The 15,649-nt window shown below is 39.2% G+C and overlaps 1 protein-coding gene across 1 annotated transcript in view; it reads left to right on the forward strand.

Moving 5' to 3' along the window:
• The window catches only part of PHEX (phosphate regulating endopeptidase homolog X-linked), a 361,355-nt gene extending 354,947 nt beyond the window's left edge, over positions 1–6,408 (forward strand). The window contains exons 21-22 of the mRNA XM_007958328.1: positions 3,535–3,611; positions 6,306–6,408. Of these exons, the coding sequence (XP_007956519.1) occupies positions 3,535–3,611; positions 6,306–6,408 (180 nt within the window). The remainder of the gene's footprint in view (positions 1–3,534; positions 3,612–6,305) is intronic.
• Positions 6,409–15,649: the final 9,241 nt, after the last annotated feature.

Genomic DNA, 15,649 nt, shown 5'->3' on the forward strand with positions numbered 1-15,649 from the left:
CCACTTTTGTATCCTTCCCTTCAAGGCTCAGGGGTCCAAGATTATCTTCTGTGTCTGTGTTAATTGTTTTCCCTTTTCTTTGTTGAAGAGCGTCTCTGCAGTCCTTGTGCCTAGTCCGCCATCTTGCCGGAACCTGGTCGCTAAATGGAATGTCTTGCTTTTTTCCCCCTGAAACATGTCTAACTCTTTTCTCCTTGTGTCTTTCTTTGCTCCCGTTTTCTCCTCCATTTGGAATATTCTCTCCCCATATTCATGTGTTCTAGCCACTCATGCTTCAAGACTGTATCACATATCAAGACATACTTCAAATCATGGTTAGGTAGGTTATGCTGTAGAAACAAATTGTTGTTGTTGTTTTTATGTGCCGTCGAGTCAGACCCGACTCATAGCGACCCCTCCTTGGGTTGCCAAGGCAGTATCACTACGGAAGTAGATTGCCCAACCTTCCTTCCGAGTAGCACAAGAAAAGTTTACTTCTTGTTTAGACTCCATATCTTACATGGGTCAGCAGGGGGGCTGCGCTCACAGTTATTATTCAAAGACCTGGGTGTTGGAGTCTTTATCTCGACACATCCATCCATGGTCACCATAGGAGTAAGGAAGAGATAATAAGAGAATTCTTATTGTAGCATCTTAAATTGCTCTTTAGGCTCTTAAACTTCTGTTAGGTTTTGAAAACTTCTGCCAGGAAGTGACAGATATCATTTCTGCTTGCATTTCATTGGCCACAGCTGCTTATAAAGCCACACCTACCTTCAAAGACCTGGAGTTAGAAAACCAAAAGGAAGGAACACATAGCATTTCTCAAGCTGAAAGAATGTAAGAAAAATTCAAGCCTCGGTTTGCAATATTGAAGGATTCTATGGGCAAGATATCGAATAATCCAGTGTTTTGGTTACCTCTGTGCTGCTCTAACAGAAAATATACCACAAATGGGATGACTTTAACAAATAGGAGTTTATTCTTACAATTTTTGAAGGCTTGGAGTCTGAGTTCCAAGTACCAGGCTCTAGGGGCTGGGTGAAAGCCCTTCAGCCTTGGGCTTCAGCTCTGCCTCTTGCTCCCAGCCCAATGAAGCTAGAGGCATCTCTTCACCCAGGCAGCTACTGGCTGCTGAGGCTAACAAGCCCATGGTTGACAAATAAAATGGCACAGTTCCAGTGTTTCCAAACACCACAACAGGTCATTGATTCAAGTCCACTGAAAGGCCTAAGATTGGCAGAGCATGGCAGGCTGCTTAACATGACTCAGCTACATGCAGTGCTCAAGTGTGCCAGAATCTAGAGACCATTCCCAAAGTGGGAAGGAGACCACATCCCTAAAGCAGCTACTCAGCTGCTTGTGGTAGATCCCAACATGGAATTGATTGCCAGTCTCATCATGGGGAATAACTACCACCAGCTGCCCAGCTACTCAACCAGGCCCCCCAAGTTGACACACAACCTTAAGTACCACACACAGGAAGTATCAAGGGAAGATGGAAGGAGTATACAGAGTCACTGTTCCAAAAACAGTTGGTCAGTGTACAACCATTTCAGGAGGTAGCACATGATCAAGAACTAATGGTACTGAAGGAAGAAGTCCAAGTTTCACTGAAGGAATTGCCAAAAAACAAGGCTTCAGGAATTGACAGAATACCAATTGATATATTTTCAACAAACAGATGCAGCACTGAAAGTGCTCACTTATCTATGCCAAGATATTTGGAAGGCAGCTAACTGGAAGAATCCCATATTTGTACCCATTCCAAAGGTGATGCAGTAGAATATGGAAATGATTGAACAATATACTTAATATCACATGCAAGTAAAGTTGTGCTGAAGATATTCCAAAAAACAGTTGCAACAGTATTACGGAACTGCCACAAATTCAAGCCAGATTCAGAAGGGGGCATGGAACAAGGAATTTCATTGCTGATGTCAAATGAATCTTGGCTGAAAGCAGAGAATAGTAGAAAGATGTTAACCTATGTTTAATTGACTATGCAAAGGCATTTGACTCTGTGGATCATAAAAAATATAAAGTTATGGATAACATTGTGAAGAATGAGAATTCCAGAACACTTAGCTGTGCTCATGCAGAGCCTGTACATAGACCAAGAGGCAATCATTTCAACAGAATATGGTTTAACATGGTTTAAAATCAAGAAAGGTATGTGCCATGGTTGTGGCTTTTCATTCTACTTACTCAGTCTGTATGCTGAGCAAATATTTTGGGAAACTGGCCTATGTGAAAAACAATGTGGCATTAGGATTAGAGCAAGACTCCTTAACAACCTGCAATGGGCAGATGACACAACCTTGCTGTTCAAAGTGAAGAAGAAGCGCACTTACTGATGAAGATCAAGACAATAGCCTTCAGTATGGATTACACCTCAACTTAAAACAAACATCCTCACAAGTGGATCAATAAACAACATCATGATGAATGAGAAAAGATTGAAGTTGTCAAGGATTTCATTTTACTTGGATTCACAATTATCATTCATGGAAGCAGCAGTCAAGAAATCAAAGGACGTATTGCACTGGGCAAATCTGCCACAATAGACCTCTTTAAAGCATTAACAGCAATGATGTTACCTTAGGGATTAATGTGCACCTGACCCTGGCCATGGTATTTTCAATTGCATCATATACATGTGCAAGCTGGACAATGACTAAGGAAGACCAAAGAAGAATTAATGCATTTGAATTATGGTGTTGGTGAAGAATATTGAATATACCATGGACTTCCAGAACAAAAAATCCATCTTGGAAGAAGTACAGGCAGAATGCTCCTTGGAAGCAAGGAATATGAGATTTTGTCTCACATACTTGGACATGTTATCAGGAGGAACCAGTCCATGGAGAAGGACATTATGCTTGGTAAATTAGAGGGCCAGTGAAAAAGAGGAATACCGTCAATGAGGTGAACTGACACATTGATGGCACAGTGGCCTCAAGCATAGCAATGGTTGTGAGGATGGTGCAGGGCTAGGCAGTGTTTTGTTCTGTTGTACGTTGGTTATTAGGAGTCATTGGGTCATTATGAGTTGTTGGGCCATTATGAGTCAGGACTGACTTGATGGCATCTAACACCAGCCTTCAAAGGAGGTGGGAGAGTGTACTCCTATCCAAGGCCCAGACTAGGCTGAGGCAAGTAAAGCATCTAGGGTGCAAAGTACTCACTTCTCTCTACCTTACTCAATAACAGATGATTGATTCAGTTTATTGATTTGAATGAATGTGGTTAAATTTGGTAAGGATATTTCAAAGATCAAATCAATTAAATAAATGCATTGGTCAATTCCTGGGTACATATACTAAGGTCTATTCATTTAAAGTTACTTGTCTGGAAACCATCCTGATTCACTCCATATTGATAAAACCTTCTACTCTAGGGATTAGGATAATAGATGTTACTACTGATAAAGATAAAACTACTTGTCATCCATTGATTCTAAAATTATTCTGCAATATAATTTGGAGCAGTGAAGATAGTTGAAAATGTATAATTAGAATAGAAATGTACTTAGAGGGTGCTTTTCTCTTTCAGGTGAGATGTAATTCCTACAGACCAGAAGCTGCTCGAGAACAAGTCCAGATTGGTGCTCATAGCCCCCCTCAGTTTAGGTAAATGGGCTAACGGTTTACACCAGTTCTCCACTATGCCTCTCTCCACTTTTGCCCTTACCCAGCCATCCCAGTAACGTACTAACTCGGTAGTCTGAGCAAAAGCCTGTATCATCATCACCAGGATGATTTCCATTTGACAGGCAAAATATCTGGCCACCCAGAAATTAAGCATCTTTTCTTTGTTAGTAGTAAGCAGATTTAGTTAGGATTCTTTCAACTAAGTTTCTGCTGCTGATCACTTGTACACACTTCTAGTATACTGCTTTATCAAGACTCCAAAGGTAATTTGAAGTCCAAATCCTAGCTTTCATATTAAATCCCTTTTGTTATCTTCCAATTTTGCAAGGCAGCAATTCATGGGGGACATGTATGACACTTCTCAGTAGGCCGGAATGTTTGATTTTTTTCACCCACCTGCTTTTTTGTCTGGGCCAAACAAGTCTTTATTCTTTTAAAAAAATGGATGGGATCTTACAGGTTCTGCCTTAAAATGCCTTGACGCACTGCCATTGAATTTATTCTGACTCACAATGACCCTATAGGACAGAATAGAACTGCCCCATACAGTTTCCAAGGCTGTCAGTCTTTACAGAAGCAGACTGCCTCATCTTTCTCCTGTGGAATGGCTGGTGGGTTTGAACTGCCAAACTTTTGTTTAGTAGCCAAATGCTTTAACCACTGAACCACCAGAGCTCCTTAAAACACCCAGAGCCTTGGTTTATTTCATGGTAAAGAATATTCTGTTTAATACCTCTTGTTCTTTCATGCAGTTGACCAATAAACATAAATGAACATATGCTTTCTGAATTGCTCTGAACCCAAGGGAGGCTATATGGTGATACTTAGCAATTCAAATTCATATATAGAGTGTGAAGCCCCTCTACATTTTAGCTTTTATCCTATTTAGAAATGGTTAGGTGTGAAGGGGAGAGGATTGTGATTTACAACCTTATTTAATTGTCAGAATGTCTAAAATATTGAATGAAAATAAAATGAAGGTTAGTATTACTTACCTTCTGCTAGGTTCTATAGTTTGAGAGAATCTGTCTATAGTAGGGGACAGAGAATTGTACTTAGAAAGCCAAGAAACTATGATACTTTTCATTTATTCATTCATTGCTTAGAACATATTATATCTGGGTATCTTTATATTTGATGCTTAAATGAATTCATTAGCATATTGCAGGAAACCATCTAAAGTTTCTTCTCTATTTTAAAGTCTTATTCCTAAAACCTTGCTGTAGAAATGCTTCAGAATTGACTATAAATTACCCACTAGCATAAAAATCTAATCACTGTGTTGGAAAGTCTCTCCCACTGGCCTGAACTGTCTGAAGGCTGATGGCCTATAATGGACTAAAATGTGTTCCCACTGACAAATGGTGCAGGATGAAACCACACAGTAGATTAATTACTCAACGGATAAATTTTTAGAAACTAATTTCCTTTTACTAACTAGTTGCCTACAATGTTGGATTTTAGCTGACATTTTGCAGAGTATGCTCACTAATTATCAGCTAAATTCTATCTTTAACTGCCCAGGGTGAGTCACACTATGAAATATACATCCCTCTCCATAGATCCCAGCTAAAACTCAAGAGCTCATGAGGATTTTTTGGATTCAAGCTATTATGGTCATTCAGATGTCCACAGGTAACAAAGTCATTAGGGAAGAAATAGTCAGTGACTGAGAATGCTGAGTCACTAAGTCAACCCTTTGACCATGCAGCTGAATAAGAACTAGATGAGGGGGAACTTTTATTTATTTATTTTTAAAAAACTCTTCCCTTGACTTGTTAGTGATGTCCACAGTAACTATAGATTTTGAGTGCAGTGGAAATCACACAATGGAAATACCACTTCCAAGAAGCATTTCCAATCAAAGTGCTGAGTAGGAATCTGAAGTCTTTACTGAAGTCAGGAAACTGGCAAGAATACCAGATTTTGGAGGTAGCTCCCCTTACGAAATTACTCATCGACACCAACTAGCCACCATTCATTAGGTGATTATTGCATGAACCAAATTCTAGGTAAATATGACCCTTCGAACATAATAGGATTGTTTAGGAAGTATTTTTGTAGACTGAATTCTTTAAAAATAGTTGGAAATGCAACGACATGGGCGGATCTTATAAATGTAATAGTAAGTGAAAGAAGTCAGACTAAAGCGTACATATGGCAAGATTCCATATATATGAAGTCCAAAAATAGACAAAACTGATCTGTGGCAATAGAGGTAAGAATAGTGGTAATCTTTGCAGGTACCGCTGGCAGGGGATCTGAGGAAACCTTCTGGACGCTGGAATGTTCTATGTCTTGATCTAGGTAGCAGTAATATGGGCATATACACATGAAAACAAAAATAAGCTTTGCTGTGTATAAGTTATACCATCCATAAAAAATAAACTAAAATTAGTTAGGAAAGCTAAGTATTGGTGATGGTACAGTTTTATAGGAATTTGATGTAGTTGCCAGAGTAGTGGGAACATTTGCCTGACATTCAGGTGGTTCTGGTCTCAGCTCTATTTATTTTTTGGGGAAATTTACTGAATCATTATGGGCTTCAGTTGTCTCTCTACACAGCCTAACTGAAGGCCAACATCCCTTCTAGCAACACACTGCTACAGTTCTATCCAGAACTTGTTGGTATGTAAAAATTAAGTGACGTGCACTTTGAAATATCTTTTGCAGAGTCAATGGTGCAATTAGCAACTTTGAAGAGTTCCGGAAAGCTTTTAACTGCCCACTCAATTCCACGATGAACAGAGGCGTGGACTCCTGTCGACTCTGGTAGCTGGGCCTCTGCGTTCTGCTGTCCAGGACGAGCTGAGCAGTGCCATTAGATGCTGCACCGAGCACTCAGCTCCCACTGCTTCAGGCCTATATTCTCTGAGCTCTTTGGTTTTTAATGTATTTTTGTTATTTGGATAGGAGACCAGGTTGGATCTAAACAGTATCTGTTCAAAGTTCTAGGACTTAAAGAAACAATACGAGAAACGATCTGAGTCTGCTCCTTTAGGAAACCAAACCATCAAAAATAAATCCCTAAGCTACTATTGCTCAAACACTATCTGCTGAATTGTTGCTATTTGTCCATTTTAGTGGGTTAGGCATAGCTAAGTGGTACATACCATTTTAACCTACAGCTTTGCAGGGGGCCTAAATAGAATGCATTGATTAAAAAAAAAATCAATCTATTAAACTGGTATCCCTCAATGATGAAGACAAGACACATGGGGATAGCCTGGAGGTGTACTGTTCTGTGGAATGTGGTGCTAGATTTTGGATGCAGTATCAGACAGCATCTTTAACCTCTAAGATAAATTAGAAATAGTTTGGGTCTTCACTTTTCAGGTTTTTTTGTTGAAGTTCCTGCCCTCACTTTTAGTCCTATTGGAATGGAAATGTGCCTCCCAGCTTGTGTCTGATGTAGCTGATTGCCCTGTTAAAGTCTGCATGAATGAAGCTGGCAGAAAGGCTACTTGGCAAAGGATTTGAGCTTATCAAATAGAAAAAAGAATATAGCTTCAAGTCCCGGAAGAAGTCCAAGCTCCTAGTCACTCAGCAGCAGGGAAACGAGAAGATGTAATCTCCACAGTTTTATCTAGTCTGTCCGAACCTCGGTAGTTATGTCTGTCTGCTGGAGAAAGCTCTAGCCCAGATATTTTTCTTGCGCCTCATTCTGTCTGTCCTGTTACCCCCTATGTGTGCATTCTCCTGTTTCTGAAATGAGCAGGCACTGAGAAGATGATTTTCTAATTTCCCATTAGGAACATTTGGCTTTCGTGTGTCCCTTTAGTGCAAAGGGACACATGCCACCCTGAGGAGGAAGCAAAGTGCCCTTCTCTTTTGGCTTGTTTGATGTTACCTCTATTTTAGAAAACCTTTTTGAAAAAGTTCTCGATTGAAGACATTTTAGAATTTAAAATTTAAAATTCCCTCTGTAGTCCAAAGAAACATATTTGTACTCTTCAAGTCTTCTAAGAGTCTGGAAGAAAAGGCAGCCCTAAGTGTTTGATCTCCAGAGCTTTTTCCTTTTAAGTGAACTCCATCTCTTATTAGTGTGTGTGGAGGATACAATCTTAATAGTCTTAAAGCAGTTACCTGGCATTTCCAGTTTCTTAAAATAGGTGTTTCCCCCTTTTCACGTTATTCACTGGACTTGAGGTGCTGGGGGAAGTGAGTGAATAGGAGCATCTCAAAAGCAAAATGACCAACTGAGATGAACTGCAGGAGGCCATTTTGCATCCCAGTGATCTGTTATCCTTTTTTAAAATATAGATATGCATGAGTGTGTGCTAGGCCATTTTGTAACCATGGGAACTTCTGAAGGGAGGAAAATGGATGGGCATCCTCATGAGGTGAACAAATATACTGTGCGAGGCAGAGGAGAGTGATTTTCCCCTTGACTTCCTCCTCTCCAAATGGAGACACTTCTGAAGGGCAGCTCCCTTTCCTTCCTCTTTACCATGGCTTAATGGGACCTTATTGTGTATTTCTAAAAAGAAATGGTATTAGGTTAAAGAACCCACTGCTATTGAGTCGATTGTGACTCATAGTGACCCCCATAAGGTTTCTAAGGCTGTAAATCTTTATGGAGGTAGATTGCCTTATCTTCCTCCTGCAGAGCAGCTGGTGGGTTTGAACTGCTGACCTTCCAGTTAGCAGTTAAGTGCCTTACCCACTGTGCCACCAGAGCTCCTTAGGGTGATGGAAATTAATGTGCCTTTTCTTGGAAAAATTATTCTGATTTGGTTAATCAGTTAAAGTTTGTCATGCTCATACGAATAGTATTTTCCTTCTAGATTTCTTTTTAAACTCCAAAGAAACACATTCCTCCAGGCCAGAGAAAGTGTTTGATGAAGGCATGGGATTATGACTTAAATCATTAAGTCACTTGTTGATTTGGGAAAAGTGGTTGGTGATCCGTTGGGACCCTCACAGTTTCTGAATGATGCCTTTACCATACCCTGATGAACTTTCCTTGATGGAACTCAGCTGCGCTGATTGTTGTAGTTAGGATGGCCGTTATTCAAAACAAAACAAAACAAGACAAAAAACCAACCAAAGATGGCAATATCAAATCATCACTACAAGTGAGAACAATTTTCTAGTAGGATTGGATTTCCAACGTGCTCTTGTCTCAGTCTTCAACTTAGACTTTTATTGTCCCTCCTAACCAGCACAGATTGCTAAAAGAAATAGACACAAATTAAGTGGCAGAGAGATGAAGGTAAAATCCTACTGGAAGGAAAGGAAATAAAATAGGGAGAAGCTGGCCTAAGAATGTGGCTTTGAAGAGAAGACAAGATTTTGGCAACCTTGCTATGTACATGCACTGGAGTAGAGCCATCAAGTTTTACAAAAATAATTATGGCAAATTAAAAGGAAATTAGATATTGGAGCTCAGACTAGGGATGCCATAACACACTTCTCAGATTCATAAACCAGATGTTCTGTCAGTGAACTATTGTCTGGGCATTGGAAGGAGTTAGATTTTTCTGAAACTTTTCTGGATTAGTCAAGGATTTCATGTATATAAGTGGTATTGTCTGGGCTTATCACCATTGCCCAAAGTTTGTTGAGCTTTTCACCAGGCACCCAGAATTGGCCTCCTATTTCCATTTTTGCCTTTTATGCGATGGACTTGGACATGACTAATGCAAGCTTAAGATTCATAAATTATCCTGAAGTTTATTTAGTGCCTTTCCTCAATGGAGCTTAAAGCAGAACACATAAATTTTATCTTATTTAGCCCTGGAGCATTGCTGAGAAACAACTAGGAACTATGGCTTGCCAGACAGGATATGCTTCTGCCAGAGGAGCGGAGAATATGAAATAGCTTGTCAAGTATCCCAGTGACAGGAAAGGCAGTGCCTCTGGCTTTGGGCTACTGGTTTTTGGACTAACCCCCATCCCTTCAGTTAGTCTATTTCTAAATACATTTATTCATTCAGCATTGCTATTGTTATTTAATATTTGATAGGCTTCTTCCTTGATATTTTTAGCATAATGCCTCAATTGCATATTAAATTGTGGAAGAATATATGATTATTTCATACAACATTCTTAACACCAGTGGCAGTGCCTCAACTGGTTTGAAGATTAAGCATTTTATACCTAAATGTTCATCATGACACTCATTTGGTTGTATTTTCTTCCCCTACTCATGAAACAGTGTGACAAAATATTTTAAGCACAATAAAAAAGTTGGTTGAAGATTTTCTGTTTCTCTCTTTTTTTTAAAAAAAATTTAAAATCTATTATATCTGTCACATAATCTGTTCTGTTTCAGACAGTACTATTTGCCACCAAATGTATACAAAGCACTGTAGTAGACTAGCTTTTTTTGTGGGAAGTTGAGATTTGCTGTAACTTACCTGTAGGCATGAAAGATTTCCAAGGTGGTCAGTATCTTTTCTTCCTGGATGTAAGTCAGCAGCTGTGGCTTATTGCCTTTGCAACAACATATCTATTGGGAAAAGACAGGTCGCTGAGAAAATTATCAAGCACACTAGGGCTGGTCTTGGAAAGGTGACAATGAACATACTTTTACTATCAAAGCGAAGTATCTCCATGTGCTATCACCACTCTTTTAATAGTCTAGTCAATTTAGTCATTCATTCAACACATAATAACTGATTAGTTATTATGTTTGAAGCAATGTGCTAGCTGTGTTTAGGTCGATAATATATGATCTCTGGGCTTCAACTAATAGTCTGGTCCAACATGGGAGAAGGATATGTGAACTGTTACAGTGATCATTGTTGTTAGGTGCCATCAAGTTGGTTCCAAGGTTCTGACTCATAGTGATCCTGTGCCATCCTCACAATCATTGCTGTTTGAGCCCATTGTTGCATCTGCTGTGTCAATCCAGCTCACTGAAGGTCTTTCTCTCTCTCTTTTTTTTTTTTCTAACCCTCTACCAAGCATGATGCCCTTCTCCAGGGACTTGTCCTTCCTAGTAACATCCAAAGTAAGTGAGACAATGTCTAGCCATCCTTGCTTCCAAGGAGCATTCTGGCTGTACTTCTTCTGAGACAGATTTGTTTGTTCTTCTGGCAGTCCACAGTATATTCATTATTCTTTGCCAACACCAAGATTCAAAGGCATCAATTCTTCTTCAATCTTCCTTATTCATTGTCCAGTTTTTGCATGCATATGAGACTATTGAAAATACCATGGCTTGCATCAGGTGCAACTTAGTCCTCAAGGTGACATCTTTGCTTTTCAATGCTTTGAAAGAAGTATTTTGCACAATGATTATACTGAGTGATAAATGGATGATAGGCAACTACATCAGATTGTGGTGTGGAACAAAGAAAAGGAATTATCTGACTTTCCTCTAGTGGGCACTGCCAGTGCTCCCTCTACCCAAACCACTGCCATCAAGTTGATTCCAACTCATAGCAACCCCATTGGGTTTCCAAGGTGGTAAATCTTTACAGAAGTAGATTGCCTCATCTTCCTCCCCTGGAGCAGCTGGTGGGTTTGAACCACTAACCTGGTTAGCAGTCAGATGCCTTACTGTGTCACCAGAATTACTTCATGCACTTTCAGAGAATTGGAAATTCCTGGAAGTTTCAGGACTATGAAAGCCCAACTCCTTTGCCTGAATCCAGAAAAAATCCAGAGCTCTACCATCAAATTCATATTTATTTATCTATGGGACATTTTGGGTTAGGCTGGCAGTGCAACTAGAGTTCCCTGTTGATTATTTTAAACCACTTTCTAGCACTGATAGAAGACTTGGAAAAGCGCTGGCTTGCAGGGTCATAGGCCAGTCCATTGGTGTAGTAGGTGTGCTGTACCATTTTGTAGAGGAAATAGACATCAGAGGTAGTAGTATGTGGCTGAACATGGCTTGTTGGTGCCCTTCTTGGAGAGTTTGGTTTTTAGCTGATATTTGGAATAAGAATTTGTGTGTAGAGGATGTGGCAAAAAGCAAGATGTATAGAGAGACTAGTTTACGAGTGATCTCTGGGATGTGGACAGGAAGGAGAGGCTTTGGAACAATGGCATCAATAAATCTATGAGACTTAAGACATGTTAAGTCTACTCAGGTGTTTAAATATATCAGAAAGTGGTCCTGATAAACACTGGAGGGAGGCTAATGTTTCTAGTTAGGTTTAAGGTATTTGCATGACCCTCAAGTTCACTTGATTTCTTTATTAAGGCCACACTAGCTGTTGAAACAGGCGATCTTAGTGTCTTAATTCAATTTAAGTTTGTTTCTTGTTTTCATTGAATATAAAATGGTATTAATGAATGGGGACTTCTCTCCTCCAGGTGGTGATTTGGTGACCCAAGCTCCTTCCTTGTGATTCTACCATTTTCAGTACATGCTTGAACCTCTGCTTGTTTGCAGAAAGCCAGTAGCGGGGTAAAGTCCATGGAAGTTGTTGAGTGAAAGGTTTGAGCTAGTCCTGGAGCTTGTCAACACCACTTCTATTCATGTTCCATCGGCTAGAGCTCAGTACTATGTCCAGACCTAACTGCAGGGGAAGCTGGGACATGTAGTCCAGCTGTGTGCCCCAAAGAGAGGAAATGGTTTTGGCTATTGGCTAGCAATATCGGTCACATTTTCTAAAGTGGAAGAGTAGTAACTCTGAGAACTTTTGAATTTAGAAAATCCCTTTTGAGCACAACACAATGAAAATTTTAAATGCCATTGGTAGCCTGCAGTTCATTCTGTAGGAGTCTTTTTAATTAACAGCTTAATTGGATAATTTAATCCCCTTTAGAATTGGAGATATGAAAATGAAAATGAGATACTCCCTGTGATCTGACAATACTGGGTTTTAATAAACATACCAAAGTGAAAGCCGGAAACGAGCAGCACAAAAGCATTACCATAATTTGTGATCAATGAAAGAAAACCTGATCTATAATTTTAATTATTCCTAAATGGTTTAGATACATGTTTTGAATGTGTATTTTGTTTCATTAGCGATCTCAATTAGGATGGTAACTGAACATTAGGTTCTGTGGCTGTGTCATGGATTTACAGTATGTTCTAAGCTTTAAAAATATATCCCACTGAGATGGTACATAAAATATTAGTTGTGTGAATATGGGAAGTACCATATCTTAAAGTATTTTTATTGTTTTAAAAATATCAATAACACAACATTTGCCAATTGAACATCTTTCATGTGTACACTTCAGTGGCATCAATTACATCAATCATGTGCAACTGTAACCAGTATCCATTGTCAAATTTGCCGTCCGCATAAACAGAAACTCAATGCTTTCAAAACAATTATTTCCTTTTTCCCTCTCAGTTCCTACTCCTGGTAACCGCTATTAAACTTTGATATCTGTACATTTGCCTTTCATATATGTGAGATCAGACAATACTTATCCTTTTGTGATTGACTTATTTCACTCAACATATTTCTAAGGCTTAATTAACCATGTTGTAGCATGTATCAGGACTGCATTTCCTTTGATGGCTGATTAATGCTTCCATTTTATGTATGTACCACATTTTGTTTATCCATTCATCTCTTGATGGGACTTTTGGATTGCTTCCGCCTTTTGGGTATTGTGAATAGTGCTTCAGTGTACAGTGACATACACGTGTCTGTGTTGCTGTTTTCAAGTGTCTTGGCTATATACCTAAGAGTGGAGTCACTGGGTCTTATGGTAGCTCTATGTTTAACTTTTTGAGGAACCAGCAGACTGTTTTCCATAGCAGCTATACCATTTTGCATTCTCACCAGCAACGGATGAGGCTTCCAATTTCTTTACGTCCTTGTCAATATATGCTATTTTTCTTTCTTTTTAAAATCTTAGCTATTCTAGTGGGAGTGAAGTGATACCTCATTGGGGTTTTGATTTGCATTTGACTAGTGGCTAATGTTGCTGAGCATTGTTTTATGTGCTTGCTGACCCTTTGTTTATCATCTTTGGTGAAATCCCTGTTCAAGTCCTTTGCCCAATTTTAAAGAATTTATATATAATTTTGTTTATTTACAGGTTATGAGATAAAAATGCTATTCACCATATTCTTGTTTTATACTTTCTCCACTTGAGAAATGGAGAAATTGAATTTCAGAGTCAAAGAAGTGTCCATGTACAAACCACAAAAGAACTGTCCTAATTAATTCTGTCTTGAGGCTTTAAGGGGAAAGAAAAATTTTAAATGATCATGATAAAATCCCCAGTGTAAAAGCCACCTAAAATATTGAGTAGCATTTATTCTGTGAGTTTAGCTAAAATATCTGCATATGTCCCGAGAGGAGAGAAAGAGGGAGGGAGGGAGGGGAGAGAGAGAGAGAGAGAAGGAGAGAATAGCTTACCATTTAGAAGTACTTTTGTCAATTTCCAAATGGATTTAGAAGGCAGTAGAATCAGTACCCTGATACCAGTTAGACAACCCTCCCACCCCATTGAGATTTGATGAATGGCACAATATCCCAGAGCCTATTTATTTTTTTATTCCAAAATTGACCAGATTTACAATTGGCATTTGTAATTTTTTTTCCCTAATGTAATCCTTGTAATGAAAATATCTTCCATTTCTTGACACCCACTATGCCCTAGGCACTTTTCTAGGCCCTTCTGTCCATCATTATAGGCAGTCCTCACAAGAGTATTGCAAATAGTTGTTGCTGGTTTCACTCCATAGGTGAGGAATACCAATGTGACTTACCCAGGCCACACTAGTAATTGGAGGAGCCAGAAACAAAATCAATTTAGACTCCAAAGCCCCATCTCTAATGCTGTGCTGGGCATATGGAACAATATTCTCATACCTGATTTTTACCAGTGGCTTATTGAAGATTTCAAGTTCTGCTTCGATAGTCATCTGCTGGAAAAGAATGTGAAGAAAGAGCCAGTTTACCGGTGTTTATACTTGATGCAGTTTCATCTTGTGTCCCTCAGAAAGCTTAGGATTTCAACTATTCTATTGACACATTCAAATTTGTTCCCATACATTTTATATTCTTTTCATGAAATGTAATTCTTTTCCATACACGGGTTTGTTCAGTAAGTAACTAAATGTTACAGATTTGTGTACGAGATGAGAGCTTGAGTCAAATGAAGTACAGCACCCCTACAGAGTACCCTGAGTACTTCAGGTCACTTGCAATTTTATTTTATTTTTTATCTGATTTTGCACATATTCAACCTTTGTTTCAGAAAACTAAAATTAGATAATAATGCAAAACTACAGCTGAACTGTCTTGAGATAACGTGATTGTTGCCCAACTGAAGTATCCCTAGTCTCTGAAATTTCATTATGATGTCTACTGGTGAAAGTTTCTATTTACTTAATGTTTAGGGCACTAGATGGGCCCCATAAATCTGGAGACCTGTGTTCTTTGGTTCTATCTGAGTAGTTTTCTTATATCAGCAATTATTTCCTTCCTTCCATATTCTTTGTTCTCTCTTTAACTTGTCACTTGGAGATTAGATTCCTAGTTTCCAGAAAACCTAACCCACTGCCATTGAGTTGATTTCCAACTCATAGTGACCCTATAGGATAGAGTAGAACTGCCCCATAGGGTTTCCAAGGAAGCAGACTGCCTCATCTTTCTCCAGCAGAGAAGCTGATGGGTTTGAACCACCAACCTTTTTAAAAAAAAAAAAAAAATTGTCATTTGAGTGACAGTTTACAGAGCAAATTCATTTTTCATACAGCAGTTCACATACACTTTATCTCATGACATTGACTGCAATTTCCCACAATGCAACAGCTCCCCTCCCACTCCCTCCCCATAGTTACCTCTTCCCTGTGTTCTTCCCTCCCATATACTCCTGCTCCCCACCCCCAAGCTGTCTCCCTGTGCATACATAGCCCTTCTATTCTCCCATGACTGATCTCTTCAAAGAGTGTATCTACCTAATGTAAATGTTCAGCTCATGTGCCTGTATTTGATTTGGCTGGAAACCACAGGAGTGGGAACCACCAACCTTGTGGTTAGTAGCCAAATGCTCAACCACTGTGCCATCAGAGCTCCTTGATTCCTAACCCTCTAATATTCTCATTTTGTCTCTTATCATCAGCTATTTTTTGAGAAGCCTCC

This window comes from Orycteropus afer, unplaced genomic scaffold, assembly GCF_000298275.1.
Source record: "Orycteropus afer afer isolate SDZICR_OR568_19922 unplaced genomic scaffold, OryAfe1.0 scaffold00924, whole genome shotgun sequence".
In the NCBI taxonomy this organism is placed as follows: Eukaryota; Metazoa; Chordata; class Mammalia; order Tubulidentata; family Orycteropodidae; genus Orycteropus; species Orycteropus afer.